The 27,033-nt window shown below is 66.9% G+C and overlaps 16 protein-coding genes and 1 non-coding gene across 17 annotated transcripts; 7 read left to right on the top strand and 10 right to left on the bottom strand.

The window, feature by feature from the left end:
• Positions 1 to 92: 92 nt before the first annotated feature.
• On the top strand, positions 93 to 2,733 carry Q8F55_003222 (uncharacterized protein; the record flags this gene model as incomplete). Its single annotated transcript, XM_069351769.1, has 5 exons — positions 93 to 177; positions 212 to 480; positions 744 to 1,215; positions 1,251 to 2,359; positions 2,395 to 2,733. 5 exons carry the CDS (start codon positions 93 to 95, stop codon positions 2,731 to 2,733), a joined length of 2,274 nt encoding a protein of 757 aa, XP_069212155.1.
• Positions 2,734 to 2,766: 33 nt separating this feature from the next.
• On the bottom strand, positions 2,767 to 3,668 carry Q8F55_003221 (uncharacterized protein; the record flags this gene model as incomplete). The annotated part of the gene is made up of 3 exons (XM_069351768.1): positions 2,767 to 2,943; positions 2,989 to 3,178; positions 3,211 to 3,668. The coding sequence occupies 3 exons, from the start codon at positions 3,666 to 3,668 to the stop codon at positions 2,767 to 2,769; spliced, it is 825 nt and encodes a 274-aa protein (XP_069212154.1).
• Positions 3,669 to 3,905: 237 nt separating this feature from the next.
• On the bottom strand, positions 3,906 to 6,137 carry Q8F55_003220 (uncharacterized protein; the record flags this gene model as incomplete). The annotated part of the gene is made up of 3 exons (XM_069351767.1): positions 3,906 to 4,893; positions 4,928 to 5,770; positions 5,803 to 6,137. The coding sequence occupies 3 exons, from the start codon at positions 6,135 to 6,137 to the stop codon at positions 3,906 to 3,908; spliced, it is 2,166 nt and encodes a 721-aa protein (XP_069212153.1).
• A 480-nt stretch (positions 6,138 to 6,617) lies between these two features.
• Q8F55_003219 (uncharacterized protein) lies at positions 6,618 to 8,215 on the bottom strand (the record flags this gene model as incomplete). Its single annotated transcript, XM_069351766.1, has 6 exons — positions 6,618 to 7,031; positions 7,065 to 7,293; positions 7,342 to 7,373; positions 7,408 to 7,856; positions 7,889 to 8,027; positions 8,060 to 8,215. The coding sequence occupies 6 exons, from the start codon at positions 8,213 to 8,215 to the stop codon at positions 6,618 to 6,620; spliced, it is 1,419 nt and encodes a 472-aa protein (XP_069212152.1).
• A 930-nt stretch (positions 8,216 to 9,145) lies between these two features.
• Q8F55_003218 (uncharacterized protein) lies at positions 9,146 to 10,172 on the top strand (the record flags this gene model as incomplete). Its single annotated transcript, XM_069351765.1, has 4 exons — positions 9,146 to 9,319; positions 9,359 to 9,454; positions 9,500 to 9,718; positions 9,756 to 10,172. The coding sequence occupies 4 exons, from the start codon at positions 9,146 to 9,148 to the stop codon at positions 10,170 to 10,172; spliced, it is 906 nt and encodes a 301-aa protein (XP_069212151.1).
• Positions 10,173 to 10,348: 176 nt separating this feature from the next.
• Positions 10,349 to 11,999, bottom strand: Q8F55_003217 (uncharacterized protein; the record flags this gene model as incomplete). Its single annotated transcript, XM_069351764.1, has 4 exons — positions 10,349 to 11,148; positions 11,262 to 11,465; positions 11,506 to 11,602; positions 11,637 to 11,999. The coding sequence occupies 4 exons, from the start codon at positions 11,997 to 11,999 to the stop codon at positions 10,349 to 10,351; spliced, it is 1,464 nt and encodes a 487-aa protein (XP_069212150.1).
• Positions 12,000 to 12,971: 972 nt separating this feature from the next.
• On the bottom strand, positions 12,972 to 13,925 carry Q8F55_003216 (uncharacterized protein; the record flags this gene model as incomplete). The annotated part of the gene is made up of 3 exons (XM_069351763.1): positions 12,972 to 13,385; positions 13,418 to 13,732; positions 13,767 to 13,925. 3 exons carry the CDS (start codon positions 13,923 to 13,925, stop codon positions 12,972 to 12,974), a joined length of 888 nt encoding a protein of 295 aa, XP_069212149.1.
• An 873-nt stretch (positions 13,926 to 14,798) lies between these two features.
• Q8F55_003215 (uncharacterized protein) lies at positions 14,799 to 15,638 on the top strand (the record flags this gene model as incomplete). The annotated part of the gene is made up of 3 exons (XM_069351762.1): positions 14,799 to 14,901; positions 14,939 to 15,248; positions 15,284 to 15,638. The coding sequence occupies 3 exons, from the start codon at positions 14,799 to 14,801 to the stop codon at positions 15,636 to 15,638; spliced, it is 768 nt and encodes a 255-aa protein (XP_069212148.1).
• A 591-nt stretch (positions 15,639 to 16,229) lies between these two features.
• Positions 16,230 to 16,894, bottom strand: Q8F55_003214 (uncharacterized protein; the record flags this gene model as incomplete). The annotated part of the gene is made up of 4 exons (XM_069351761.1): positions 16,230 to 16,338; positions 16,375 to 16,458; positions 16,663 to 16,753; positions 16,867 to 16,894. 4 exons carry the CDS (start codon positions 16,892 to 16,894, stop codon positions 16,230 to 16,232), a joined length of 312 nt encoding a protein of 103 aa, XP_069212147.1.
• A 347-nt stretch (positions 16,895 to 17,241) lies between these two features.
• Positions 17,242 to 18,524, bottom strand: HIS5 (histidinol-phosphate transaminase; the record flags this gene model as incomplete). The annotated part of the gene is made up of 2 exons (XM_069351760.1): positions 17,242 to 17,943; positions 17,997 to 18,524. The coding sequence occupies 2 exons, from the start codon at positions 18,522 to 18,524 to the stop codon at positions 17,242 to 17,244; spliced, it is 1,230 nt and encodes a 409-aa protein (XP_069212146.1).
• Positions 18,525 to 18,990: 466 nt separating this feature from the next.
• Positions 18,991 to 19,859, top strand: Q8F55_003212 (uncharacterized protein; the record flags this gene model as incomplete). The annotated part of the gene is made up of 3 exons (XM_069351759.1): positions 18,991 to 19,236; positions 19,278 to 19,404; positions 19,453 to 19,859. 3 exons carry the CDS (start codon positions 18,991 to 18,993, stop codon positions 19,857 to 19,859), a joined length of 780 nt encoding a protein of 259 aa, XP_069212145.1.
• A 57-nt stretch (positions 19,860 to 19,916) lies between these two features.
• On the bottom strand, positions 19,917 to 20,590 carry Q8F55_003211 (uncharacterized protein; the record flags this gene model as incomplete). The annotated part of the gene is made up of 5 exons (XM_069351758.1): positions 19,917 to 19,956; positions 19,994 to 20,214; positions 20,374 to 20,453; positions 20,492 to 20,534; positions 20,582 to 20,590. 5 exons carry the CDS (start codon positions 20,588 to 20,590, stop codon positions 19,917 to 19,919), a joined length of 393 nt encoding a protein of 130 aa, XP_069212144.1.
• Positions 20,591 to 20,902: 312 nt separating this feature from the next.
• Positions 20,903 to 20,985, top strand: Q8F55_003210. Its single transcript has one exon. It is a non-coding gene; the product is annotated as a tRNA-Lys (tRNA).
• A 143-nt stretch (positions 20,986 to 21,128) lies between these two features.
• On the top strand, positions 21,129 to 21,971 carry Q8F55_003209 (uncharacterized protein; the record flags this gene model as incomplete). Its single annotated transcript, XM_069351757.1, has 4 exons — positions 21,129 to 21,209; positions 21,292 to 21,614; positions 21,829 to 21,904; positions 21,948 to 21,971. The coding sequence occupies 4 exons, from the start codon at positions 21,129 to 21,131 to the stop codon at positions 21,969 to 21,971; spliced, it is 504 nt and encodes a 167-aa protein (XP_069212143.1).
• An 86-nt stretch (positions 21,972 to 22,057) lies between these two features.
• On the bottom strand, positions 22,058 to 23,671 carry HEM14 (oxygen-dependent protoporphyrinogen oxidase; the record flags this gene model as incomplete). The annotated part of the gene is made up of 3 exons (XM_069351756.1): positions 22,058 to 22,720; positions 22,752 to 23,360; positions 23,399 to 23,671. 3 exons carry the CDS (start codon positions 23,669 to 23,671, stop codon positions 22,058 to 22,060), a joined length of 1,545 nt encoding a protein of 514 aa, XP_069212142.1.
• Positions 23,672 to 23,844: 173 nt separating this feature from the next.
• Positions 23,845 to 24,881, bottom strand: Q8F55_003207 (uncharacterized protein; the record flags this gene model as incomplete). Its single annotated transcript, XM_069351755.1, has 4 exons — positions 23,845 to 24,093; positions 24,352 to 24,685; positions 24,731 to 24,744; positions 24,828 to 24,881. The coding sequence occupies 4 exons, from the start codon at positions 24,879 to 24,881 to the stop codon at positions 23,845 to 23,847; spliced, it is 651 nt and encodes a 216-aa protein (XP_069212141.1).
• Positions 24,882 to 25,551: 670 nt separating this feature from the next.
• Q8F55_003206 (uncharacterized protein) lies at positions 25,552 to 27,001 on the top strand (the record flags this gene model as incomplete). Its single annotated transcript, XM_069351754.1, has 4 exons — positions 25,552 to 25,800; positions 26,017 to 26,218; positions 26,253 to 26,613; positions 26,647 to 27,001. The coding sequence occupies 4 exons, from the start codon at positions 25,552 to 25,554 to the stop codon at positions 26,999 to 27,001; spliced, it is 1,167 nt and encodes a 388-aa protein (XP_069212140.1).
• Between the last annotated feature and the right edge of the window lie 32 nt (positions 27,002 to 27,033).

Genomic DNA, 27,033 nt, shown 5'->3' with positions numbered 1-27,033 from the left:
AGCGACGTACAGCGCCGTTACCGGAAAACCGACGCCGAAAAGAATCCACTGGCCCGACGACTCCGGCCCGACGCCGAGCCCCGACCTGCACCATGTCGCCGAGCCCGCCGCCGAACGGCGAGCCCTCCGACGCCGGCAAGAAGAAGCGCAGAGTAGCAGCGGCCTGCGAGGCGTGTCGTACGTGCTCTCGCTCTTGCTTCGCTGACCCCAGGCCTGCGCAAACTAGCCTGCGACGCGCGCCAGCCCTGCGCGCGCTGCGAGAACGACAAGCGCGCGTGCGAGTACGTCGAGCGCCGGCCGCGCGAGATCCTCTCCAAGGCGCGCGTGCAGGAGCTAGAGGATGTCATCCGCCTCCAGGGCCAGCTGTGGGACGCAGTCCTGCCCGACTATCCGATGAGCGTGGCCCAGGGCGTCGCGGCGACGGCGGGGCTGCACGAGGCCGTCCTCCAGGCCAAGCGGGTGTTGAAGGGGCGTGAGACGGTGAGTCGGGGGTGGGTGGTGGTGGTGACAGCGGGGGTGGTGATCCCCGTGGTGTCGGTGTGCCTACGGGCGGGATGGGCCGCTGCCGGCCTTGGCTCCCGGCAATGCTCACCTCGGCGCCGCCAAGGTTGCCCCACCGCACCGCGCCGATATACCGGACGGCTGGTTGCAGGCTGGGACCAACGCCGACATTTGTTCATCTGCGCCGCACAGCCGGTTGCTCCGCTCTCCCTATCCAGCGCAAGCACGCACTAACCCCCCAGTCGTACACCTCCTCGGCCCAGTCCCCCTCGTCGCGGCTCAACACGCGCACCGCTCTGCCAACCACAAATCTCCCCACGCCGCTGCCGCACCGCCCGCCCCCTCCACCATACTACACGGCCAAGCACCACGCCCAGCTCGACGACTACGCGCCCGACACGTACGAATGGAGCGAGGACCAGGGCGAGGCCGACAACCCGCACGTGCACCCGGCCACCGAGCACGCCGGCAGCCACCCGAACCATACGGCCTCATACCTCGGCCTGTCCTCAAGCGCGACGTTTATGCGCGCGGTCCGCCACCTGGCAGCCAAGGGCAACGACGAGCTGCTGCTAGCGTACGATGCGAATGTGCATGCGCCCCCGCTGCCGTCCGAGGGCACGCCTGGGAGCGCCGTCACCTCGGCCGACGATTACCAGCTGCCCAAGTGGAGCGCGATCCGGCAGTACGTCGACGACTTCTTCCGCTTCTTCCGTGAGTAGACGTCGTGTTCCCCGTGCTGACGCCAGACCGCTCCCTGCCACTCTGCCACGAGCCGACGATCCGCGCGCAGCTCACCGGCGCGGTCCCCTTCCCCACCAAACCCGGCAGCATCACCCTCGTCAACATGATTATCGCGCTCGGCGCGTTCAGCTCGTCCAACAATGAGGACAAGAACGTAGGGTACAAGTACTTCCTCGTGGCGAAGAACGCCCTCCAGCGCGACATGTTTGGCAAGGGTACCCTCCCGCTCGTCCAAGGCCTCGCCCTCATGTCAAACTACCTCCAGCACGGCAACCGCCCAGAGGACGGGTACATGTGTCTCGGGTGGGCGCTGCGCATGGCCGTGGCCCTCGGGCTGCACATTGAGCCGACATCGTCCAAGCTCACGCCGCTCGAGAAGGAGATGCGCATCCGCACGTGGTGGAGTGTCATCTCGATCGAGTCGGGCGTCAGTGTGACCTTTGGCCGGCCACACGCCTTCTCAGCCGCCACCTTCGCGTCCATGCCGCTCCCGATCAACTGCGACGACGACGACCTGACCGTATCGCACACGCAGGCGCCAGAGGACATGCCCTATGTCACGCAAAACACGGCGCTCATCATGCAGGCCCGCCTCGCGCGCTCGTGCATCGCCGTGTGGGACCACGTCGGGTCGTGCCCCGCGCAGGAGCCGCCCAGCGCCGCCGAGCTGCGCAGCCTCGAGCAGCTGATTGCAAACGATTTTGACGCGCTCCTCCCCACCCTGCGCGACTGGACGACTGGGCCGTTCCAGTACCAGCGTGCCTCGCAGGTGTGGCGCTCGCGCGACTTTCGCGCGCTCCTCTTCCGCCCGCTGCTCCTCGGCGCGGCGTGGGACTCGAAGGCGTTCTCCGAGCTCAGCCATGACGAGCAGCTGGCCATCTCGGCGTGCAGAAGCCTGGCGATGGAGAACCTGACGGAAATCGGGGCGTTCGTCGCCAGCGACGCCGAGCACACGCGCGCAGCAGAGTGGTACGCCGTCTTCTTCGCGTTCCAGAGCGTCCTCTCTCTCCTCCTGAGCGTCATCTGGGAGCCGACGCACCCGTCGGCCGACCTCTGGCGGCGTACAGTTCTGAGCACGGCCGGGTGGTTCCGCGAGCTGCACACGTTGGGCCGGGTGAGTCGACGCCCCGCATACACCGCTGACAACAGCTCGGCAACTCGTACGCGTCTATCATCGACCGCATTCTCGAGCTGGCCGACATTGCGCGGGAGTCGGTCCCGTCCTCGGCGGCCGGCCCGTCGCTCGGCTTCACGCCGTCGTCAGACCAGGTCCCGGACAGCACCAACCCCGCGCCCAACCTCTCAGCCGTGACAGCCGTCGACCTGCAGCGGTACTGGTCCGAGATCTGGGGTGACGCGAGCCTCGACCAGAGCGGGTTCGGGAGCTTCCTCTCGCAGGACTTTCTCAACAACGAGGACCTGGCGCGGGCCGGCGGCGCCGACGCCGGCTTTGGCTTCAACCTCGACTTCTTGGGGTCGACAAATTAGCATTGTATTATAATGTACTAGTATGGGCTGGCATCACGCGGCATGTTTGACGAGGTAGTTCTTGGCCGCCTCATCGAGGTCGACGTGCTCGGTCGCGGGGCGCGCACCCTCGCCGCGCTCCTCCGCCTCGACGAGGCGCACGAGGCTGGTCCGCAGGCCGGCGCGGTATCGCTTCGCCGCGACAATCTCCCAGATCCACCACGCCGTGATCTGGCGTCGGCGTCAGCGCGTCCAGCGCCCAGCGGCACCACTCACAATCGCCCACGAGACAAACGTAAACACAAACCCCGGCGCCGTGCCCGGCACCTCCCAGCCCTCATAAGCGACCTGCACTGTCGAGATGACACCGCACACGATACCGCAGAGCCAGAAGACGCCGAGGAAGGACAGGTCAGCGGCGACGGTGACGAACCACGCCGCGGGGCGCACGGCGCGCACCCAGAGGCTGGGGTCAGCTCCTCCCAGCGGCACACTCACAAGGCAATCAGATACACGATCAACAGGGCAAGCCACGGCATGTTGATGATCGCGCCGACCATGGCCCCGGAGTACCGGTCGCGCGGGGGGCTGATTACCACGGCGGAGGGGGTCGGGCGGGCGCGGGTGCTCGTAGCCCTCGTGGGAGGGGCTGTGGACAGCGGAGTCGGCGGCACTGATACGGCGACGGGCTGCGTATTCTGCCGCCGGTGTTGGTTGACGAGCGCGGTGGTCGTGTACGTCGCCACCGGGACCGGGAGGGTCGACGTCCAGTTCGCCCCCGTGGCCGTACTCACCCCCCAGTCTGTTTGGAGGCGCGTCGTCGTGCTCGGCGGCTTGGGCCGCCACTGCTCCTCGACGCGGTGGTACGTTCCCCCTGTTGTGCCGAGCGCGATCGCGGCGCAGAGGAGCAGCGCGACGGCGAGGCCGGTCTGGATATGGATGTCGCGGCGGGTCATGGTGTGAGTGGCGAGAAGACTCTTGCATGCCCGCGCGTACTTGTACTTGTCGAGGCGGTGAAGCAGCGGCGCCGGACACGGACATGCTAGCGCTCTGCCGTCGCCGAGCGGGCATTCTGAGACGAGCAGTGCATTCCAGTGGCAAACACGGTTCGCTTGGCACACCCAAACTCCACTGTTCGTGCCTGGAACCAAGCGTCCATGCCACATGCCCGCTGCGCAGTAATGCAGCAGCCTCTACACAACCCCCGCCTGGAATAGGTCCAAGAACAGACTCTCCCACTCGACCCACTCGCCCGGCAGGTCGATATCCGCCACGCTCGACGGCATGGCCACACTGTGCCCCGTGTACGGGTCGCGGATCTCTGGCAGGGGGTCAGCCGTGCCGCCGAGAGACCGGTCCGCCTTGGCCTTGATCGTCGTGCGCAGGCTGTCGAGCGTGCGCAGCGCCTGTGCATTCGCGCTGCTGCTCCCCGGCTGCGTCGCCGTCGTCTTGAGCAGGCCGATACACGTGTCGAGCGCCGCCGTTTGCTCGTGGCGCCCGGCGTTGCCCGGGTCCGACAGCAGCGCATACGCCATGACCATGCCGCCCGTGAACGCCTCCTCGCCCAGCGTCCATTGGAACGTCGCCGGCCCGTCGATCCACCGGAAGAGCAGGAACGTCGTCATGGCCTGGATGTCGACGATGAGTCGGTGCGCCGCTTCCACCGCGCGCGCCGTCGCCAACGTGCCGAGCGTCGCGCCGGCCGCATCCGCCACGCCGTCCGGCACAATCTCGGTCGAGAAGAAGAACGGGCGGTACAGCTGGATCGCGGCATCGTCGATCGCAATTCCGAGGATGCACGCCTGCATGTGCACCCACGGGGGGGAGCCGAGGCTCTCATTGTCCATGCGGAGGTAGGGCGGCACACTGTCGGCCAGCTCGTCGATCAGCGCGTGTGCGCGCGCCAGCCGGTCGTAGATCGACATGTTGGGGATCGACATGATGATGTTACGCTGGCGCAGGTAGCCATCAAAGTTGATCTGCGCGTCAAAGTAGCTCCACTCGGGGATCGCGTCCCAGTTGATGATGCCCGACGTTGGCGTCGTGTAGATGGGCGGCGGGGGTGGGATATCGCGCGTGTTCGGTGGCAGTGCGTCCAACGCCGCGTCGGATATCAGCGCCGGCCGCGCAACCGTGTGGTTGTCCGTGTACGTGTCGATGTGGAGCCGGTCGCCGGTGAGGCTGGGGTCAGCGGGGTCGAGAGAGGCACACTCACTTGCGGTAGAAGACGATAAGCCACCATACCCTGCGGCGCACCTCGCGCTCCAGCACGCTCTCCTTGATCCCCTCGCGCCCTCGGCCGCGCCGCATCGGGCGGTCGTCGCGGTGGATCCCGACCATGAGCGCGGCGTGGTACGCGCGCGCGCTCGCAAGCCACATCTTGGCGGGGGATGCACCCGTGCCAGCAATGTAGCTCGTAATCACGAGCAAGTGCGCGTGTACGTACTCCAAGCCGAGGAACACACGCTCCTCAGAGTACGTCAGCAATGCGTCGAGCAGTGCGCGCATGCGCGCCTCGGACGCCGGCGCCTCCGGGTCGACCGGCGCATCCGGCGCACTGGTCGCCGGCGCTACCGTCGCAACGTTCACAAACGCCGCGGCCATGACTGCCAGGCCCGGTGCATCGGCATCCTCGAACCCGTCGGCCGTCTCAAGCCGCGCAATCAGCCCCTCGCACCGGCGCGTAAAGCTCGGGTGGTGCACCAAGCGGAACATGAGGTCGAACGTGAGAAAGTCGGTCACGAGCCGCCGGCAGTGCTCTGGCGGGGGAAACATGGCGACGATCGAGGCGAGAGACAGCGCAGCGTGCGCGCGTGTCCGGATCGCGAGCGCCGGCGCGATGTTCGGCGTGGACTGGACAACACTGCTCGAGTTGGATCCCGAGTTCCAGAACGACGCGGGCGTTGCGCGCGGCGTCTCGGTGCGGGGGGTCGAGCCCGCCGGCTTGCGCGACAGGGTATCCAGCCGTGCCTCGAGCTCCGCGACGCGCGCCTGTAGCGCGGCGGTGTGTGCCGCTGCCGTCGACGAGGCCTCTGGCGGCGCATTCCCCTGCTCGGTTCTGGCGTCAGTGCCGCCCCGCGAACGACCTACTCGTACGGAAACTTGACGTAGACGCACGCATCGCCGACCGCGCCGCGGACGCACGACCCGCACGGCTTGGACTGGTCGCACCGCAGCTTGAGGCGCTTGCAGCGCGCGCAGACGCGCACCGCGCGCATCCGAGTGCGTTTCGGAGCGGCCTCGGCGTCGTCCTCGGATCCCGAGCCCGACCCCGACGCAGCGCCGCCGTCGTACACGCAGTCGGCGTCGGCCTTGGTGCACCCGCCGCATGGGCGCGCGCGGTCGCACTTGAGCTTGCGGGCATGGCACCGCTGGCAGGACGAGGGGATGCGCCGGCGCTTGCGCTGCGCCGCTGGTGGGTCCATTGAGGCTCCGAGTACGGGATCGGGGGTAAGGCCACAGGCGATGTAAGTAGATGATATCCCCAGAGTCTTGGTCGTCGCCGTTGTCGCTATGCAGCGATTGAATGTGATGGATGCCGAGTCGAAGTTGGAAAACAATGTCAACACGAGTCGAGCATCTCACCGGCGTTAGTCGGAGATTGGATACGAGTCATGGTGGAGGTGTTGGTCGTCAGCCACAGCCGAGATATCCGACCTGGTCAATGCGCTTTTCTGCCATCCGGGCGGCTCCCATCGAGTCCTAGAAAACAGGAATGGACTGTTTGGACCCTCTCTTGGAGTTTATTGATACCTGAAGGATGGAGGGGAACGCAGGCCGCGGTGAGTCTTCAACGACATTCATCTCTCTGCCACTCTCCTCCTGTACTTGAACGACAACTGTGCTTTACTCCATAGCCCCTCACGACCATCATCCTCCTTCACCCCCACCAAACCCCTTTGGTTTTAATTTCCAGAGTTGTCGGCGCAGCTCCATGGCCCCCGTTCGGCGCTGGCCTTGACCAACTCCACGCCGGCGCCATACAGCCCCGCGATTGTCATGAACGCACCAGACACGACGATGAAGATGTTGATGCAGAGGAGCACTCGCTTCCTGGGGGTACGCTCCTCGGGCGTCGCAAAACGCCAATTGTCGTGCCACCACATGAACGGGTACGGGAAGAGCGCGTTCGGGGGGACAGTAAGGGCGCCGAAGAAGCCGATAATCGAACCAAAGTTGGGGAGGGCCGAGGCAAAGAGGTAGGCGATGGCGGTGGTGCCGAAGACGGTCGAGAACCACGCGATGTAGTGCGTGCGCGTGGGGTGGGTGAGGTGGTGCGAGCCGTGGAGTGCGCGCACAAAGATGTGCTTGGCGCCGAGCTGCGGTCAGTGGCGGACGGGGGAGCAACTCACGTGGAGGTAGATGGTGAGTGACCCGAGCAGCGCCGGCGTCGCGATGCCGTAGCACACCTTCTTCATGAGGGGGCCGGCAGACCCCAGCGCTGGCGTCGACACGTACTGCCCGCAAAATGCGTAGACGACGCCGCCGAGCACGAGGTAAATGATCGTGATCAGGGCGATGGACGTGAGCATGGCGCGGTTGTATCCGCGGGGGTCGCGCATCTCGGCGACAATGTTGAAGCTGGGGGGTTAGTGGCGAGCTAACGAGCGACAAGCCAACTCCACCTACTAAGTAGGAGTGGCAGAGTACGCAAACAAAACCTAGGCGTCAGTCCCGCCTCAGCACGCCACGCACCGAGCTGACAGCCGCCATGGCCTCCTCAAACGTCGGGTCGCCCCACACCTTGATTTCGCGTATCCAGCTCGCGGGCGGCTGGGGCGCGTCGGCCGGGCGGTCCTGGATGCCGACGCTGACGGTGAGGGTGAGCAGCGCGGCCATGAGGGACGCGAGGCCGACCCAGCCGATCCACGTGATGCGCGAGAGGGTGGGGATGGCGCCGAGGACCAGGCCGACGGCCGCCATGGCCGCAATGAAGATGGCCGTGCAGGCCGCGTGGGAGGACATGGCGTTGAGCGCGGCCGAGAGGGAGACCATTGCGCCGGAAGACGCGATAACGCAGATCATGTAGAAGAAGCCGTAGAGCACTTCCTTTGTCCAGCGCCCGCCGAAGACGAAGCCCGCGTCCGCGACGCCGTACACCTCGGGGTGGTTGAGCTTGAACGGCCCGATCGTGGTCGCCGCGTCTGGCGTCAGAGGCGCCACACGCAGCACTCACACCCAATCATGGTCTGGATGACGAGGATGCAGATGATTCCCGGCACGATGCCGAGCACCTGGAACACAAAGGGAATGGAGAGGACGCCGAGGCCGATGTTGGCCTTGGAGATGAGCGCGAACGCGCCGAGCGTCGTCACCTGGGGTCAGCGAGTCCCATGGGGCCACTTACAGAGCGGTACGACTGGGTCGACCCGTCTAGCGCGCCGAACACAGCGTCGACGGCCTGGGATTCGTCCTCGACCCCCTTGGGCACGTAGACCGCCACGACGTCTTCGCCCTTCGCCTCGGTGATGAAGACGCTCCCGCCTTGCTTGGAGTCAGACATGTTGCTTGCTGGGGGAAGTGTTCGGGTCTGGGGGGGATTTTATGGTCGCGAGGAGGGGTGCGGGCCTTCCAGGGGCCACGCGGGGACGCGCAATCCGACCTCGAGGCGGCATCACCGCCGCCACGTCCCAGCGCCACACTGGGGGCCAGAAGCCAGCGGCTAGCGACTCTTGGCGCGGGGTACACACCACACATGCTGCAGCACTGGACCGGTAGGCGCTTGGAGCGGTGCCATGGTCGGGGATCGTGGAGGCCCGCGACTGGACCGTGTTCGGATGCCTTGTTGGAAAGCGAGAGAGATTGCCACAATCCGGCCGGTTGCAGGGCTGTCCGGGAGGGGTGCGTGTACATTTTTGGGATGCTCGCAAGGGCGCAAAGCAGGTTCTCCCTCCCCACTGGCTCATGCGTGTAGCTCCGTGTATCTCCTATGGCCTGGGAGGCGGGTACTAGCCTACCGGTTCGTCCACGGCAATCAGCATTGCTCGTCCTCGACCAGTGGAGCGGACACCCGAGGACTGCCTTGCACGAAAGGGAATCCGGAGCCGGAAGGTGTAGGCTGACACTTCTCAGATGTTTGGAACCTCTGCTTGCTACCTCTGGCGAGTGCCGGGGCGTCGCTTGAAAGGGGATGCAAGGTTGTTAGTGGGGCGGATGCCAGTTGGCTGACAATCGCCAGTCACTTTTGCCACATGCATCCATCAGCTGAAACAAGCAACAGCACGTCCCACACGCTCGGCCTCGGTGTGAGCCCGAGGCCGCTACTTGCCTCTACTTATCAGCAGCTGATTGCGCATACCCGCGCTGACTGACGTCTCCGGCCACCGGCACCCGAGGGAACATGGCCATTTCGGTCGGCCCAAGGCCGAGCAACACTGGACGCTATCAACAACTACTCTAACCACGACATGCAGCATCCTCCTCCGCACTCATCATGACCCAGACCCAGGCGACAGACAAGCGCGTCGCGCTCATCACGGGGTGCTCTGAGCCGACGTCGCTCGGCGCGCTGCTCGCGCTCGAGCTGGCAAAGGTGCACGGCTACCGCGTGTTCGCGAGCGCGCGGCGCGTCGAGACGCTCAAGGGGCTCGCGGCGGAGGGACTCGACGTGAGTGACGGCTCTAGATGCAGTGCTGACCAACATCAGATCCTCGAGCTCGACGTCACCAAGGCCGACTCGATCGAGCAGGCGACCAAGACGATCCGGCGCGCAGCCGGCCGGCTCGACCTCCTCGTCAACAATGTGAGTATGGCCCGGCGGGGATCCTGACCCAGCTGATGCCTGTAGGCCGGCGTCGCCGGCATGTCGCCGCTGCTCGACACGAGCATCGACGCGCTGCGCGCCATGATCGAGATCAACACGATCGCGCCGCTGGCCCTCGTGCAGGCGTTCACGCCGCTGCTCGTGCGCGGGAGTGAGGCGGCGGGCCGCGACGCCGTCATCGCCAACGTGTGCAGCACGGCCAAGGACGGGCTGCCCTTCATCGGCGCATACGGTATCTCCAAGGTGGGTCGCGGCGCCGGGGTGGACAAGCTGACCCCAGTCCGCGGCCACGACGCTGTCCGACGTGCTGAGGCGCGAGGTCGCCGACCTCGGCATCAAGGTCGTCACGCTCGAGTTTGGCACCATCAAGACGCAGATGTCCTCCGGCGACAAGGTGTTCGACCTCATCGCCGACCGGCCCGCCTCAGGCCTGTACAAGGACTGGGATGTGGTCGAGGCGACCGTGAAGGGCCAGATGCTCCGCAGCCACGGGCTGGCCCCCCAGGCTACGACCGTGACCCGCCGCGTGGCGGCCGCGCTCGCCACCAGCCCGCCGCGCAAGATCTGGGCCGGTGTCCCGAGCTTCATGTCGCGCTGGATCATTCCCCTCCTCGCAACGTGGTTCCTCGACTTTGTGTTCCGCCGCATCATGAAGGTGCGCGAGATGGTGCGCAAGCCCGTCGTCCGGGGCGAGTAGCGCCGGCGCTAGCATGCATGCCGTAGCTGTGGCCAGCTCGCTTCGTCGTACCCCTCCTCCCTGTTGCGCTGCTCGACTGGGTCCAGCGCACGAGCACCGGCGCCGCGCGGGTACGTGCTCCGCCCCGGCCCAAGCCCAGAAATGCATGACTCTATCTATCTAGAATGCTGGTATGCCTACAGTATCGCCCGCAGCTTGCGGTTGATGGAGAACCTCGCCGCCGTCGCGAACATGGCCCCGACGAAGATGCTGAACCCGCTAAACAGGCCGACGGCGCGGAAGCCCGGCGTGCCGGGATACTTTACCATGAGGACGCCGTTGATCGGGGGCCCGGACAGCGTGAAGGCCGACATGACCGTGTACATGACGCCGATGCGGGTGCCGATCTCGTGCGGCTTGGAGATGTGCGCGATGCACGGCGGGATCATGCTGATGATCATGCCGACTGTGAAGCCGAAGAGGACGCCGAACGCGATGAGCGCGCCGACGCTGCTGTTGATCTTGCCTATTGACCCGCCGCCGACGAGCCCGGCCGCGGCCTCGGCGGCAGCCTGCTGCGCGACTTCGGCGCTTGGTGCCGGTAGGCCGGCCCAGAAGCCAAGCAGCAAGATGCCGGTGAGGTACGAGTTGATGATGAGCACGTTGTAGCGCCCGAAGCGGTCGCCGATGAAGGCGAACAGCCGGCCGACGGTCGAGCCGGCGTTCATAAACGACACGCAGTAGAACGCGAGGGTTGCTGATGCGCCGAGGTGGCTCGCATACACCGAGATGTAGAAGAAGGGCGTGAACATGCCCCAGCAGCACAGCGACGTCGAGCACGTGAAGAGGAAGAAGGGGAGCTCGGAGATGAGGGGCTTGTGGAAGCCGCGCAGGGGGGTGGGCTTGCGGCGCGGCAGGCGGGTGCGGACGAGCGCGTTGGACACGGCGAGGAGCGCGATGGCGATGAAGCCGACGGCGCGGAGCGTCCAGCCAAAGCCTGGGGCATCAGCGCCGTACGGAGACGAGGACGAGCAGTCTGAGGGGGCGAGGCAGGTCGATGTCGCTGCCACCTCCCCCGCCTCGCTTCGCTCGGCGGCGCGTCACACTCACCAATCTGCTTGAACAGCCGCTGCAGGGCAATGGGCCACACGACGCCTCCGAAACCGCTACCGCAGATAGCCACGCTGCCGGCCAGCGCGCGGCGCTTGTCGAACCACTGCTGCGGGGTCGAGATGACGGTCGTGAAGATCATGCTCGAGCCGATACCGAACAGGATGCCCTGCGCAAGCATGAACTGGTAGTACTCCTTACACACTGCGTGGCATGTCAGCGGCCAGCAGAGCACACAACCCACAGCTGATCATGAAGAGCGAGAGGCAGAGGCACACGCTGCCGGGGAGGAGGATGGCGTGGGCGCCGTACGCGTCGAACGCGCGCCCGGCGAACATGGACTGGGGTCAGCCCCGCTCCGCCGACACGACCCACCGCAAAGAAGAGGATAAACTGCTGCGTCGCGCCAATCCAGCTAATCGTGTCCGAGTTGTAGTGCTTCAACGGCCCGGTCTCATAGTACGCCTGGAAGACGGCGTACGAGTTGGCGATGCCAAACTGGACAAACGACGCGAAGAAGGCGCCCAAGACGGCGCGCCACGCCGCGGCCCCGCCGTCCGGTGCGGGGCCGTACGGCTGGGGCCCGGGAGCGAGGGCGGCCAGCGCGGGCTCGGCGGCATCCTCAGTGCTCGCGCGCACATAGTCCTTCTCGTTGTCCGCGTCCCTCTCCTTGTCCTCGAGCGTCGCGGCCGTCGCGGTCGTCGGCGTGCTGGGGAGGTCGCGCTCGATGCCCGACATTGTTTGTGGGCAGGCGGGCTGTGGGAGACGACGTGTTGCCGGCCCGGCTACCTTTAGTATTTCGAGAAATCAGCTCGGCTTGGTCATGCAGCAGGCACAGTGTCGGGTCATGTGCGATATCTGCAGTAACAAACGCGCAGCAGGGCGGGGATGCCGAGGATGTAGCGAGGAGGCGCGTGGGGACATCACCCGACTCGGCCAAGTGGCTCTCTCCCGCCCGCACGGCTTGCCCGCGGGTTTGTTTGGCCGTGCTGGTCTTGCTGTCCAACTCAGATTGGTGCGAGCGGCCTATGCACCGCCGCTTGTCGGCGACGGGGATAGCGTGCCTGCCCTCTTCGCCACCATCTCCGCCGCCGCCGCCGCCGTCGCTGCCGACGTCGTCGCCGTCACCGAGCTTGCCGAGCCCTCGCCCCCGCTCGGAGCGGCCATGTCCGCCCCGCGGAAAATGAAACATCGCCAAGCCGGCAAGCCAGCCTTTGCGTGCGCATATCTATCAGGTCAGCATGCATGACAGCACTCGGGTATCATCCTGCTTGCGCCAGGCCAGTGCCACCCACAGGCTGATCACGGTTATCCCCCGCGTCCCCCGCACTTTCGCTGCCCCCCTCGGTCATCCTGACCGAGGGAGGGATGCATCTGAAGTGCCCTGTGTACATACGCCGCAGCTCGGCATCGTTGCTATCGCGGCGAGGGTGCCATACACGTTCGCACCCATGCGGGCAACGCTGTTCAGCACACAGGCCGACGATCCTCGGCCTCGGAGGTGGCAATCGCGCCCGTGTACATCGCAACGCGCCTGCGGGCAACTTGCGCAGTAGATCGCCGAGATGTGGACGGTGGACGGCGCGTCCGGTCGTAGCATCTTATTCATAAGCGTCCCAGCCGCTGTCGGCGCGTGCCGACAACAAGGCTATCTATAGCGAGCGCAATAACATCTATGGCGTGCACAAGAACATCTATGGCGCGAGAGTCCTACGCCTCCTTTGCGAGCGGGTCGCGCACGAGGTCCGTCCGCATCGCCTTACCCATGGCGCGGTCGACGCTCGCGACAGGGAGCAGGGGGAACACCCAGCGGAACGCCCAGGCGAGGTATCCGTCCCAGATGCGGCGGGGCGGCTTCGGCGACGCGAGCGCCGCGGCCCAGCGACGCGCGACCGCGCCGGCCGTCGGCGCGCTGCCGTAGCTGTCGCCCATGGCCACGAGGACAGCCTGGTCAATCTCCTCCCAGTTGGGGTACAGGCCCGACGGCGTGTCCGACAGTATGTTGACCTCCTTCTGGCCCGAGCCCATGGGCGTCTGCGTCGTCGACAGCTCGACGGTGATGACCTTGATGTGAAGGTTGGCCGTCTCGCGGCGGAGCGCGTCGCTGAGCGAGTGGAGCGCCGCCTGGGCGTGAGCTGGGCAGTACACCAACTCACCTTGGTCGCGCCGTAGGCCGACACGAACGGCGTGCCCCACGCGCTCGCGCTGCCGACGTTGAGGATGACGGCGTCCCTGCCGGCGGCGGCGGCGCCAGCAACGAGGAGCGGGGCGAAGGCCTGTGTGATGGCGAGGGGCGCGACGACGTTGACCTCGATGAGGCGGCGGAACGCGTCGAGGTCAGTGTCGAGGAGGGGCGAGCGCGCAGCCACGCCCGCGTTGTTGACCAGCACGTCGAGGCGGCCCGCAGCCTCCTTGACGGCAGTAGCCGCCGCCGCAATCTCGTCGGGCTTGGTGACGTCGAGTGCGAGGGTCTGGCGTCAGCGCGCAAATCCAGAAGGTACCCACGTCGAGCCCCTCGGCAGCGAGGCCGGCCAGCGACTTGGCGTTTCGGGCCGTCGCGAAGACGCGGAAGCCGTGCGTCTTGGCCAGCGAGAGCGCGAGCTGCGCGCCGAGCGAGTCGGGCTCGGAGCAGCCCGTGACGAGGGCGACGCGGGTGCCGGGCATGTTGAGGGAGTATGAGTGAGAAGAGTGGGAGGAGTCAGTTGGCGCGTCAGTTGGCGTGTCAGTTGGCACCTCGGTCTAGCTGTTAAGTAGTCGACCCGACGACGCGATGCGACGTCATGCCGTGCCGAACGTGCCGCGCGATTCGAGCGGACCCGTCGTCGGCTCCGCCCGCAGCGACAGTCATGCAGATGCACTTGCCCGCTGTCGTCGAGACAGTCGCAACGAGCACAGCAGCCGTAGCACCACCTCGGACCTGCGCAGCGCTCGGCGCAGCTGGCCGGCGGGCTTTGGCAGCGCACGGGGGTGGTCCGACGTCCTCTGCGGCGAGGATGGCGAGCGTCGACGCGCACAGTGAGCACGACCTTGCCCGCAAGCACGATGGCATGTTATCAATCCTCCCTCTGGAGCATGGCCGGCGGGGTGGGAGACTCGGAGTGCAGAACGGCGTCGGCGGCCAAGGTGGCTGACAGCCTGCCGACACGGCGCCGATCGCCCGCGCCCGCCCACATGCATAAATAATTGCTTGCCAGCCCTCGGGGGCGCTTGTTCTGTGATCCCGAGATGCGGGCCGCATACATGCATAGGCACGGCGCGCAGGTGGAGCTGTCGGCCGGCGTGGGCAGGACAGCTGAGCGGTCAACGGGGACGGAGCCCGCGGCACCAGGGCAGGGGGTGGCAGTGTCCTTGTCGAAAGCACCAGGGGGTGGCAGTGTTCAATGCCCCACTGCCCGTTCCGGGAGCCAGAGAGCCAGCTGACCGGCCTCTTGCTTTGTAGCTTGCAGCGCTTGGCTCGCTCCCCGGCATTGTATGCATACAAAGGGAGGACACACCAGCTGCCTACTCGGCCAACTCGATGCTCCCCCACGCCCCACGATGCGCGGCGCGATCCACGTCCAGACCGGCCTCTGTGCGTCGCTCCTCACGCTCGCGGCGCTGGCCCTCGCGCTCATGGGCTACACGTTTGCCACGACCAAGTGTGCGTTGTTTTTGGCGAGTTACAGAACTAACCCCAGCCGAGTACGACAGGGCCCACACGCCCTACGTCTACACCGTCACGAGCACGCTCCGCGCGCAGGGGTACGACGGCGGCGGCGCGCCGGCGCGCACGAGGACCATGACGCTCACCGTGGCGCCGGTGCTGAGAGCGGAAGCTAGGCCGACGGCGACAATACCAGCGTCCCTACCAATGTCCCCTGGGCCGACGGCGCCTCCTGCAGCGCCCCAGTGGGAGCCCGAGCCCCACCCCCCGCTCTCGGACGCGAGCATCGGCGCGGCTGTCGCTCTCGGCTGGCTCTCCCCGCTGGTCCTCTACCTCGCCGCCTTGTGAGTGCCTCGACCTTTCCCAAACTGACCGCCAGCCTCGTGACGCGCGCCCGCGCGCCCGCCTCCCCCCTCGTCGCCGTCCTCGCCGACCTGTGCCTCCTCGGCACATTCTGGCTGCTCGGCACGGCCGCCATGGCGACCAGCACCGCGTTCCTCGTGCTCGACGACATGCGCACCCCCGCCACGTCGTACGCCGCCCTCGTGGCGTCCTGGGCCGCGTGGGCGCTCACTGCTGCCTGGGGGATTTGGGAGCTCGTGTACGTCTCTCGCCGGTTCCGCGGCGGGTGGCGCCGCAGCCTCGTGCAGCTCGTCCAGTGGGGGTATGAGATGCCCGGGGCGTGTGAGCTGCGGGATATGGCGCCGGCGAGGAAGCTGTCGCTTGACCGGTAGGGGAGTAGGTTGTGGACATTTGCATTGCATGGCTTGGTGTGGCGTGGCGGTAGTCGGGGCGGGCCGTTGGGAACGTACGTCTGACTGTTCTTGCTTTGAGTCTGACTCCGGCTGCTGGCTCTCCTCCGCTCACCGCCAACGACTCAGCGTCCCCACAAGCCGAAGGAGCACCCTTAAGCGCTAATAACGGACGAGCCATGTGCATACAGCCTTGCGAAAGGGCCGTGTAAGGAAGTTCCGCTGGTGCAGACGCTGGACCGTTCGCCCGCTCTACGCCCGCAGATGGAAAACAATGTTGCCAGTGAGAGGGTCACAATGTTGCGCGCCGTATCTGCAGTCAGTGAATCAGCAGCCCAGAACGCACGTCAGTATTGTTCGTCCGCAGTCCCATCGATCCCGCATCGCCCACGCAATACATCACGCTAGCATCGGTGTGGACAGGCGTGCCGTCGGCGGCGTGGGCGGGCTGAAGGTGGTCGGAGTCGGGTCATCGAGCACTGGTGGACGGGGTAGGAATGCTTTGCGAGTCGGTCGAGCTGCGGGCATCGCGCAGCCGCGCAGTCTGATATGGGTCTAGATACAACAGCGCTTTTAGAACTCGGCGCGGGGCGCCTTCTTCTCGGCGGGCGCGGGCGAGTTGGCGGGCGACGCCTGGGCCGCGAGCGAGCTCAGCTGCGAGGCGAGGTGCACCGGCTTGCCCCTGGGTGTGAGCTGTGGACTGTGCATTTCAACTCACTTGGAGAAGTGACGCTGCTTGGCGCCGTTGAGCTTGGCCGAGATGGGCGACATGACGTTGTCGGTGGGCGACGAGATGCCGCCGCTGGGCGTGTGAGCGGGGTGCGTTGTTTGGGCGAGGCTGCGGCGCGGGCACTGCAGGGGACGAGCATGCAAAAGCTCGGCCGGTGGGGAGCAGATGCTAGTGACAGACGCAACACTGGCCACGACGACGCCAGTTCCGCCGCCCCATTGTTTGCTTCTCCCGCTGCGCTCGTCCCCCCGTCCCCAGCCGCACACATCCACTCACCCAAGGCCTTTGGCTCCGGCAGCGCCGAGGAGTCCCTTCTTCTTGAGGAACGAGGGCTGCGGGCCGCCCTCCTGGTTGACTGTCGACTGGGCTGTGGGGTGTGAGCACAACACAACAAGGCGGCTCCACCAGGCATCGGCGTCCACGACGGGCGCGGCAGGCAAACCCTCCCCCGGCGCCCGCCCCACCCAGCCCCGTACCCACCGTTAGACTCCTTGAAGACGTTGGACATGGCGGCGGTTGTCGAACTTACGGGTTGTCGAGGGGGAGTGAGTGATGGAGAGGATGGGGAGGAAGTGAACAAGCCAGGGAATCTGATGAAAAGCAGGCGCGTGTTTGTGCAGCCATCTCGGAGCCTTACGTAAACGGAATCAACGACTCAATTCAAGCCCGTCGGGGCCGTCCTACACAGTCTCATACATGCATGGCGAGGCTACGGGCTGCTGCTGCCCATTTTATCATTGTCTACGATCGAGGGGGAGGTGGGGAGGGGAGAGAGCAGAGACGCCGGCCGTGGTGTTTGCACCTCTCTGCCACCGCCACCGCTCGGGCTCACGCCCTCGCTGGCCCCGCTGGCGCCTACTGGAGCAACTCGGACAACCTCGCCAACGCCGTGGCGTTCTCCTCCTCGGTGCCGACAGTGATACGCAGGCAGGCCTCGCACCCGGGCTCGTTGCCCCTAAACCTGACGACGACGCCGCGGTTCTCGGCCATCTCCTTGTACACTGCGTTTGCGCGCTTGTTGTCGGGCTTTCCGCCGGGCTTGTCGAGCACCTGCGCGAGGACAAAGTTGGCGTGGTTGCCGCCGGGAACGGCGCCGATCGAGGGGATCTTGAGCAGCTCCTCGACAAGGTTGTTGCGGTTGGCGATCAGCGTCGCCGTGTTCTTCTGCATGACCTCGAGGCCTGAGGGGGAGACCGAGGCGAGGGCGAGCGACGCCGTCGGCAGCGAGACGTTGTACGGCGCCTTGGCGTTGGTGAGGATCTGGATGAGCTCGGGCGACGCGAGGAGGTAGCCGAGGCGGATGGCGGCCAGGCCAAACGACTTGGAGAGGGTCTGGGACACGGCAATGTTGGCAAACTCCTTGACCAGCGCGGCCGCCGACGTGCCCTCAGGCGCAAAGTCGATGTACGCCTCGTCGACGACGATGACACCCTTGAAGTTGGGGTTGGAGGCGATACGCTTGATGGCGTCGAGGGGGATGAGCGTGCCGGTGGGGTTTCCAGGCGAGCAGATGAAGAGGAGCTTGGCGTTGGGGTTGGCCTTGAACGCGGCGTCGAGCTGGGCGTGTTAGCACGAGGAGCGCAGCGACGAGCCCGCCACACCGCACTCACCTTCTCCTCCTCGAGCTGGAACGCGCCGCCCTCAAGCACAAGCGGGACCTTGACAACGCCCACATCGTTGATCTGCGCGGACACCGCGTACATGCCGTACGTGGGCGGGGTCGTAATAGCCACGTCCTTGCCAGGGACACAGAGCACGCGGTACAGCATGTCGATGACCTCGTCCGACCCGACGCCGAGGAAGACCCAGTCCTCGTTGGGGAGGTTGCGCAGGGCCGCGATGCGGCGCTTGAGGTCGTCGTGCGTGGGCGAGGGGTAGCGGTTGAGCACGGCGCGCTCGGCCTCGCTCAGCAGGCTGAGGGTCGCGGCGCCGGCGTCTGACGAGGCCAGCTGCGCAAAGTTGGCGCTGAGGGACGGGCCGTAAGCGTTCTCGTTGGCGTCGAGGAGCACGCCGTCGCTGTAGTCGTCGCGCGCGGCGCGGTACGGCACCAGCGAGAGGATGTTGGGCCGGATGAGCGGCTCGAGGGCGAAGTGGGCGGGGGCTGAGGGGCCCTGGGACTTGAGGCCGAGGATGGGCATGACGGGCGTGGCTGGGCGGGGTCTGGTCTGGCGAGGGAGGGGTGTAGTCGTGTCGAGATCGCTGTCGTTGCTGGACGATAGATAAGGGCGATGGGGAGGAGCCGCTGCGCGACTCGGTTCGACCAACTTTCGACTCGACCGAATCGGGCCGATTAGCCGCGGCGATCGAATAGGATTATTTGATTCCGCTAAGAAAGGCCCCCTAATCGGCGATAACCGGCGGAGGTAAGGTTGCTAATGCGATGACCATCTGTAATGAGCCCAGTCATGTATCTCGACTGCGATTCTGCTCATGCAGCATGCACGACAAGCAGCAGCGTCACACGAGTAGAAGGGCGACGGGTGTCGTCGTAGCAGCCCGACTCGAGCACTGGCGGCGCTACCACCGACACCATTGCCGGACATGACCGCATCGTCGACTTCGCTTCACCCACATCTCGCTCGACTCGCTCAACCTCGCTTCACAATGTCGCTCCGACCGCTCCGCCCGCTCGCCACCCTCGCGCGGAGTGTGCGCGCAGCCGCCGTCCCCCGCCCCGCACTAGCCCCAGCCGTCGGGTGCAGCTACTGGCGCGTGCCCGCGCGCGCCTTTGCCAGCCCGCCGAGCCAGGAGTCTGCCGACTTTTTCGCCGAGGTCGAGGTGGACGAGGGGGTGGATGAGGCGCTCAACCTCGGCGACGAGGTCGAGGAGGGCGTGTTTGTGTCTGTTGTGGTGCGTCGAGCTTTGCTAGTGCCATTGAGCTCACGTCCCAGGCCCCGCCCGAGACGGCAGCAGCCCGCAAGGCCGCGCCCCGCTCGATCAAGCACCTGAACCGCTTGCTCGGGCGGCACGAGGTGCCCGACCTGCTCGAGTCGGAGCTCGAGGAGAAGTTTGTGCGAGGTACGTCTCGCTCAGCCTGCCAGCAACCGCTCTGCTGACCGACTACAGGCCGAGGCCCCGGAGGCCAGGCGATCAACAAGACAAACTCGTCCGTCTGCCTGACACACCTCCCCACCGGGCTGCGGGTGCAGGCGCAGCCCACGCGCTCGCGCGAGGAGAACCGCGCGGTGGCGCGCAAGATTCTCAAGGAGCGCCTCGACCTCATGCGGCGCCGGGGCGAGCTGGACGGCGTGGACACTGCGTCGGCCGGCGGCGGGGCGGGGGAGGGGCAAGGCGCACTCCCGCCCGACGCGAGCAGGAAGGAGAAACTGGCCGCCGAGGCGCGCACCAGCTCCAAGGCTGAGCTGAGGTGGGAGAAGGAGCGCCGGCGCAAGCTTAACCGCGCGAAGAAGGTCAAGCGGAGGGAGGGGCGGGGGAAGGAGGCCGCGGACGGCGAGGGGGAGGAGGGTAGCTAGAAGTCCAGGGGGCAACCGTTAGGTCACGCCGCAGCGCGCAGCGACTATAACATGCATCTACGTCTCGAGGTTGATCTGCTTGCCAAACTTTGCGTACCTGGGTGTGAGCTGGGTTGGGGCAATGGACAACTCACAGGTGCACCTTCAGCTCGTTCATGCCCGACTGGCACTCGTCGGCCTTCTTCTCGAGCTCGCCAATGTCGGCGTCGGCGCGCTTCGTGTCCCCGCGCAGCTGCTTCTTAGCCGCAGGGAGGGACAGGGAGAAGAACGACTCGCCGAGCTTGTAGAGCACTGGCTTGTCGTCGTCTGCGAGCTCGAGCTCCATCGACAGGTCGTCGTAGTACTCCTTCTCCTCCTGCGCGACCGAGCGTCAGCGAGCGGGCCGGCGTGAGTGACGGCCAGCTTGGGCGGTGCCAGCGTCGGCGGCGAGCTGTGCGCGAGTGTCTGTTGCGCGCGGCGACACCGCTCCATCCTCGCCGAGCACGGGCCCGCCACCAGCCCGAATCCCACCCACCTGCTTGACCTTGAGCTGGTCCCGGATGTCCTGGAGACGGTTGTTGAGCTTGGAGAAGGTGTTGATACGCTGCTGGTCCTCTGGCGGGTTAGACGGACAAGGTACACAGCAAACCCACCCCACGCGACCTCGATTCCGTCGCCCTCGTCCTCTGGTCGTAGCTGGGGCGTGAGCTGGCCGACGTAAGGGTGTCAAAATCAGCTCTTACCAAGCTCATTGTGTGTTGGAGAATGGGGAGATGGGGGAAGGTGGATGCGCGTTGGCGGTCTGTTCGTGTTCGTTGGTCAGGGCGACGCGATTTCCACCTCCACTTTGTGTGGCCCAGCGGCGTCCCTCTCACACGACGCAAGGCCCTCGCACGCATGCTGTCGACTCAAGAGGCTCATCACGCACAACAAGGACAGCACTTTTGACGACTGCATGCATCGTAGCTATTGAAGGCCGGAAACACAGTGCGGTTTCCACTCTTTCGCCCTCCCGCCCCCACTCATATGCGACCGCCCAATCCAGCTACCATCAAATCCACAACGCCTGGTTATATCAGTCGGTAGATAGTTTGACTCTTACTACTAAGATATCAAAATGTCATGGGTTCGAGCCCCATACTAGGCTTATCCTTTTGGCTTTTTGTCGCGATCGACTTTTAGCGGGATCAAATCCCTCGGACAGGTCGGAACGGCCCTCGCGACTCCGCCATCGACGACATCGGCGTCGACTTCGACGTCGATTCTCCAACCCACCACTCAATCATCACAATGGGCGCAGCGCAGTCGTCGCAGAACGGAGCCGCCGACCACGTCGTCAACGCCCCAGAGGCAAGCGGCACGTCCGTCGAGGTGGGTGTCGGGCTGGCGTCTCCCTCCCTCCATGGCCCCGGCCGTACCCCGAGGGCTCGCTAACGCTCGCCCGTGACAACAGTTCTCCCCCACCCTGATCCAGCGGCTCGCCAACCCCGGCGCCTACCCCGCGCCCGCGACCGCCCAGAGCACGGACGAGCTGGTGCGCCAGAAGCTGGCGGCCGAGAGCGCCGCGCTGCGGAGCAAGGAGGCCGAGATCCTGTCGAGCATTTCGTCTGCGCTCGAGAAGGAGAACCTCGACCGCGAGAAGGGGCTCTCGTCCGAGGTGCTCGGCCGCGATATCGAGGAGGTGCGCGAGAAGGTCGAGCGCATTGTCGAGGACCGGAAGAACCGCCAGGGCGCCGGCGTTGTGGCCGCCAAGGAGGGGGTCGTGGCTTGTTATCTGTGAGTGCCGCGAGGCCGCGCAGCGGCCGAGCGAGGTGGGAGTTGATGGCGTATGGGAGGGGAGAGGCGGGAGATGGGACCGCCGGAAGAGAGGGAGCGACGCTTCTCGTCTCAGCGATACGGGTGGCCTTGCCCTCGTCTCTGCCTGTCCCTCCTCACCCCACAGCCTGGCCTCACTCCGCGCTCCGCGCTCCGTTCGGCGCTCACACCCCAGCGCCAACCCCGACCGCCCGCTCGACTGCTGGAAGGAGGTCGAGGCGTTCAAGGCCGAGGTGTCCAAGCTCGAGTCGGTGAGTTGGGCAGCTATGCTCTGGGACCAACTGACACCCCCAGGCCTTCGTCAAGTCGCTGCAATAGACAAAAGCACAGCATGCATGTGATGGGCGTGGTGTGGCGTGAATGCGAGTGTGATGCTACTAATGGTCCCTACGATCCTTACCCCCCTACTCCCAAGTGCTCCAGCGCTCGAGGCCAGTCACGGCCTCGCCGCGCCCCAGCCCCGCCGCGACGAGCTCGGCGCCCAGCACACAGTCGTTGACACTCACGCCGCCGTACCCCGCGCCGACGACGCTCAGCCGCCCGGCCCAGTCTCTTGCGATCGCCTCGTGCGTCTCGCGCAGGCGCGCGCCGTGCCCCGGAGCATAGGTCGGGATGCACTCGGCATTGAGGTGCGGCGTGACGAGCAGGGGCTCGGTGTCGCGCAAGGCGGGGAACGTGCGCTGGAGATGAGCCAGCGCCGGGGCGACGAGCGCGTCGGGGCTGCTCGGTGCGGTGCCGCCATACGCGCCCCAGTACGGCCCGCCCATCATCACCGTCAGCTTTGTGAGCTTGCCCTCGAGCAAGCCGTCCCCCGTCCCGGGGAGCGCGGTGCTGTCGAACACGACGCCGAGGGCCGCGTCCCGGCTGGCGTCGTCGCGGGGAATGAGGTACCCGAACCCGTCGGGGTGGATCGCGCCCGGCGGCAGCGGGTAGACGACGTTGACGACGCCGACCGTCGTGCTCGGGTTGGCTGTGAGATTCGGCAGCGGCGCGAGCTGGGCCAGCCGGCGCGGGGGGAGCGCCGAGACGACGTGGTCGACCTCCAGCGGGCCGGAGGGGAGCGAGATCTAAGTCAGCGCAGCTGCAGCAGGGTCTCACCTCGACGCCGTCGCCTGTCCTCTGAAGGGCGGTCACGCGGCCCTCGGGGCCACAGCGCACGTCGACGCCGTTAGCGGCGGCCGCGGCGCCCAGCCGCGCAGTGAGCGCGCCCATGCCCCCGCGGAGCGCGTACATGCTCCACCCCTCCCTCTTCTTCCCCAGCCCCCCGAGCTCGGCCCAGGCTGCGCGCTCGGCGGCCTTGGCCTCCGGCGTCGCCACGCCCCTCAGCATGCCGAGCACGACGGACCCGTACCGCTTCTCGGCGTCGTGCAGGATGCCGAATGCACTACGGAGGGACAGCTGGGCCGGGTCGGCCGCGTAGATGCCGTGCACAAACGCGCTAGCGATGTGCGCGACGCGCGCGCCGAACCGCCGCGTGAAGAACGAGGCGACGCTCTCGTCGGCGGGGTACGGGGCCGGAGGGCGGCGGAACGGCTCGGCCGCGACGGCGCGGAAGAGGGCAGCCGAGGCGGAGGAGGGCTTTAGCAGTGCTATCGGGGTGGGGGCGACGCGTTCGAGCCCGCCAGGCGTGAGGAGGTAGCGGTTGCGCGCGGCGGGGTGCGAGGTCGGGATGGGGACGATGGCGGGCTCCAGCCCGGCGTCTCGGATCTGCCCAGCGTCAGCGCTGGCCCCGAGGTCGTACACACCAGCTTGAGCATGGCCGGCGCGCCTGGCCCCCCACGCGGTCGTATGCTCCTCGGCCCAGCTTCGCATGTTATTTCGCCTTCGAGCCGCTCGCCGCCAGAGCTGACGAACGAGACACGGTGCTTGTCCGACTTGACCCACCCGCCCTGGCGCGCGCCGTCGAGCAGGTGGATGCGCGCGCCGGGCAGGGCCGAGGAGAGGCGGTACGCTGCTGTCAGGCCTGAGAGGCCTGCGCCGAGGACTGCGATGCGGGCCGGGGCGCGGGGTATTGTCATTGCGCTGGCGTGGTGGATGGTGTTGTTGAGAGGGACAGTCAGCCGAACTTGAACTTTCGGGTGGAGGCGGCACCTCGGCGGTGGAGGCGGCGTGGGCGAGTCGACCCATTCAGCCCATGACATCCTAGAACCCAGTGCATGCAGTGACAACAACCCCTACTCCCAGCCGCCCCCTAAAGCCCCTCGGCGTCGAGCTGCTTGACCACAGCCCGCGTCCCGCTCAGCGCGCGCTCCGCCACCTCCTCCTTGCTGGCCGCAATGTCGACGACCACGACGCCCGGCTCGTCCGACGGGTCCTCGAGCGTCGCGAGCTGCGACGCCAGCATGTTGGGCTTCATAAAGTGGCCGACGCGCGCGGCGATGCGCGACTTGAGCAGCTCCTCCGAGCCCTTGCAGTAGACGAAGATGGTACGGAGTTTGGGCTGGCCGGCGTTAGCGAGGCCCCGGGAGAGATGGGGCGAGGGGAGATGGACGTGGCGACGCCAGCGCCACCGCCGCAGCGGCTCAGTAATCGAGTTGTCCTCCTGCCAGATGGTCTGGTCGGAGCGATTCTGAAAGATGACATCGTTGCCGCTGCGGCGGGGCGGCGTTGGTCGCTCTCTTCCCGATAGGAGGACGACACTAAACCATACCCGTCGCCTCGCTCGCGGCCTCCGGCCGCTCGAACCACTCGCACTCACCTTGGCCTGCTCCCCCTCCACCTCAGCATCACCCCTCAGAATATCCCGGTAGTACTTCTTGAGCGCCGAGCACGTAATGACCACGGCCGGGCGGCCGAGCTTGCCGGCGGCGCGCTCAGCCTCGGGGTCGCGCCCGTCTCCGCGCTCCCACGCGGCGCGGGCGTCGCGCTCGCCGTGCGCGCGGATCACCTTGAGCCACGGGAGGCGGTCCTCGTCGGTCAGGGGGTGGCCGGCGCTCATCTTGTCGACGTTGGCCTTGGGGTGCAGGTCGTCGCCGTCGGCGAAGGGGATGTGGAGGGCGGCTGCGAGCTCCTCGCCGATGGTCGACTTGCCGCTGGGCAGGTCAGCCGTCGCTCCCGGTGTCAGGTTCGCTGCTTACCATGACGCCGGGCCCTGGGGGGTCAGCACGCGACCTGGGAGATGCGATGGGGAGGGGGCGAGGCAGTCCCCGAGCCTCCTGCCGACGCCACACTCACCATGACCACGATGAGAAGAGGCTTCGCGTCCTCGTATGATGATGCTGCTGTCATTGTGTGCGGGGGTGTATGCGATGCTTGAGGGGGATATGCGTGCGAGAGAGGTGGTTAAAAGAGGCACAGTCGAGTCTCGGCCGTGGACGTTGTTGGGGGTGGGGATGTCTCCTCCGCCTGTTGCCGTCATTTTGCGCCGGCCGGAGTCACGAGGCCCGCCGGTCCGGACTTCCGACTGACGGGGTTCTCGCGCGTGGCGACAGCGTGGCAACCACATGGCAGCCACGTTGACCACGTGCGCCCACCCACCCGTACACCAGTGCACCGGCGACTTGCTCGGAGGCCGAGTACTGCGACGCGACTGAATTCATCCCTCCTTGTTGTTTGTTTTGCTCGACCGACCGACAGACAACGCGACCCATGACCACCCCCGGCCTCTTCCGCCGCGCTAGCGTACTGCGCGCACCGCTCACTGCGCCGCCAAACTTTCTTGGACCCCCCTGCCAGCCCACCTCTATTCATCGTCTCTACGCAGACGGCAACGCAGCCGCGCAGCCAGACTCTCAAGCTCTCACTGCCCCCAGGCGCAGCAGCCAAGAACGTCCAAGAGGCGCTGGGCGGGCGCAACAACGTCATGGTCTCATGCGACGCGTCCCACGGCGCGCAGATACTTATGCAGCTGCCAGCTGGACCCTACTAACCCCTCACACCACTCACCCACACACCCACCATGACCCCGACGCCGTGGCAAGGCCTCTCATGGCCCTGGGCCGAGCACCCCGAGTGGCCGGCCGACTACGAGTTTGGCGCGACGCGCGCGCCCGTCGCCTCTCCCCCGGCGTACGTCGTGCACGAGGTCGGCGCCGCCGACGAGACGGCCGCCGTCGCGTACAAGTACAAGGGGGCGTATGGCGGCGGCAAGGCGAGCAAGGTGTTCTTTACGCTCTTTCGCTGGAGCGAGGGGGGGAGGGACTACTGCGTGAGTAGCCATCTCAGTGGCGAACGCGCGAGTGGAGCGAGATACGCGGCGCCGAGCGCCGAGCAGGCGCGGGGGCCGAGGTGGAGGCGGGGACGATGACGCCGACCTCCGTGCCTCCGTCGTCAAGCAATCGGCGTGCAACCGTTGCCCCGCGACACGCCTGACACGGCCCCGCCAACTCCCACGCCGCCACCACGCAACCGGCTCACACACCAGATCACACGCCAAGACATGGCCTACGCCTTCTCCAAGCTCGTCGGCGACTGGGAGCGCGTCCTGCTCGCCCTGCACGACGTGCAGGCGACCGCCGCCGCCAACAAGCGGGCCGGGCGCCTCCCGTCCGCCGATACGCAGGCGCGGCACCTCGCCGTCGTGGCGTGGGTCGCCGGCGTCGTCGAGCAGGCCTTCTGGTCGATCGGTGCGCGCGCCTCCCTTCCCCACTGACGCCGCAGAGCACCTCGCGGCCCACCTCGACGTCCTCTCCCGCGCCGAGGTGACCGGCGCCATCCCCGCCTCGTGGGCGCGCGGCCCCGCCGTGCTGGGCGACTACGTCCTGCGTCCTGGCGCCGCGCGCCACCCCGCGCCCGCAAAGCCCGACACGTACGCTTTCCGCGTGTGCGCCGACGTCGTGGCGCGGTGCCGCGCGCTCCCGACCCCGACGGACGCGGTCGACGCCGGCACGCGCCTCCTCGACGAGGCCATCCTGCACCCCGTGCTCGCGCGCGCGGCGACCGCAGCGTTCGGCGTGCTCAAGGAGACGGCGGACGAGAAGGCGCTCGGCGAGATCCGGCGTGTGCGCGCTGCGGGCGTTCGGTGAGTGGTCGTGATGGATTTTCTGACGCCCAGGCGCACGAACTTTGCCAAGCGGTGGGCCGTGAAGCGGCCGCCGCCGGCCCCGCCGGTGCTCCCGGCCGCGGACCACGCCCTCGTCATGGGCCTGCTGGAGGACGCGGCGCTCTCGGCCCTCGGGAGCCCGGCGCCCACCGCCGCGCCGACGCTCAGCTCGGGCCGGTCGGTCTCGTCGGGCGCGAGCGTCGGCCCCCGCAGCCCGGAGAGCGAGCGCGATGCCTACGCCGCCACGCCGCCGGAACGCGACCGCGCGTCGCCGATCTACGGCGCGCTCCGGCGCAAGGCCGAGACCGAGGGCGCGCCGCCCGCGCCGCCGCTCAAATCCCCGTCGTTTGCGTTCGGGCGCCACTAATCGTTCAACCGTTGTATCCGCGCCGCCTGGCC

The sequence above is a fragment of the Vanrija albida genome, assembly GCF_041260175.1.
Source record: "Vanrija albida strain AlHP1 chromosome Unknown contig_2, whole genome shotgun sequence".
NCBI classification, from domain to species: Eukaryota; Fungi; Basidiomycota; class Tremellomycetes; order Trichosporonales; family Trichosporonaceae; genus Vanrija; species Vanrija albida.
Note: the sequence above shows the minus strand (reverse complement) of the source record. Positions and strands in the feature narration are given on the sequence as shown.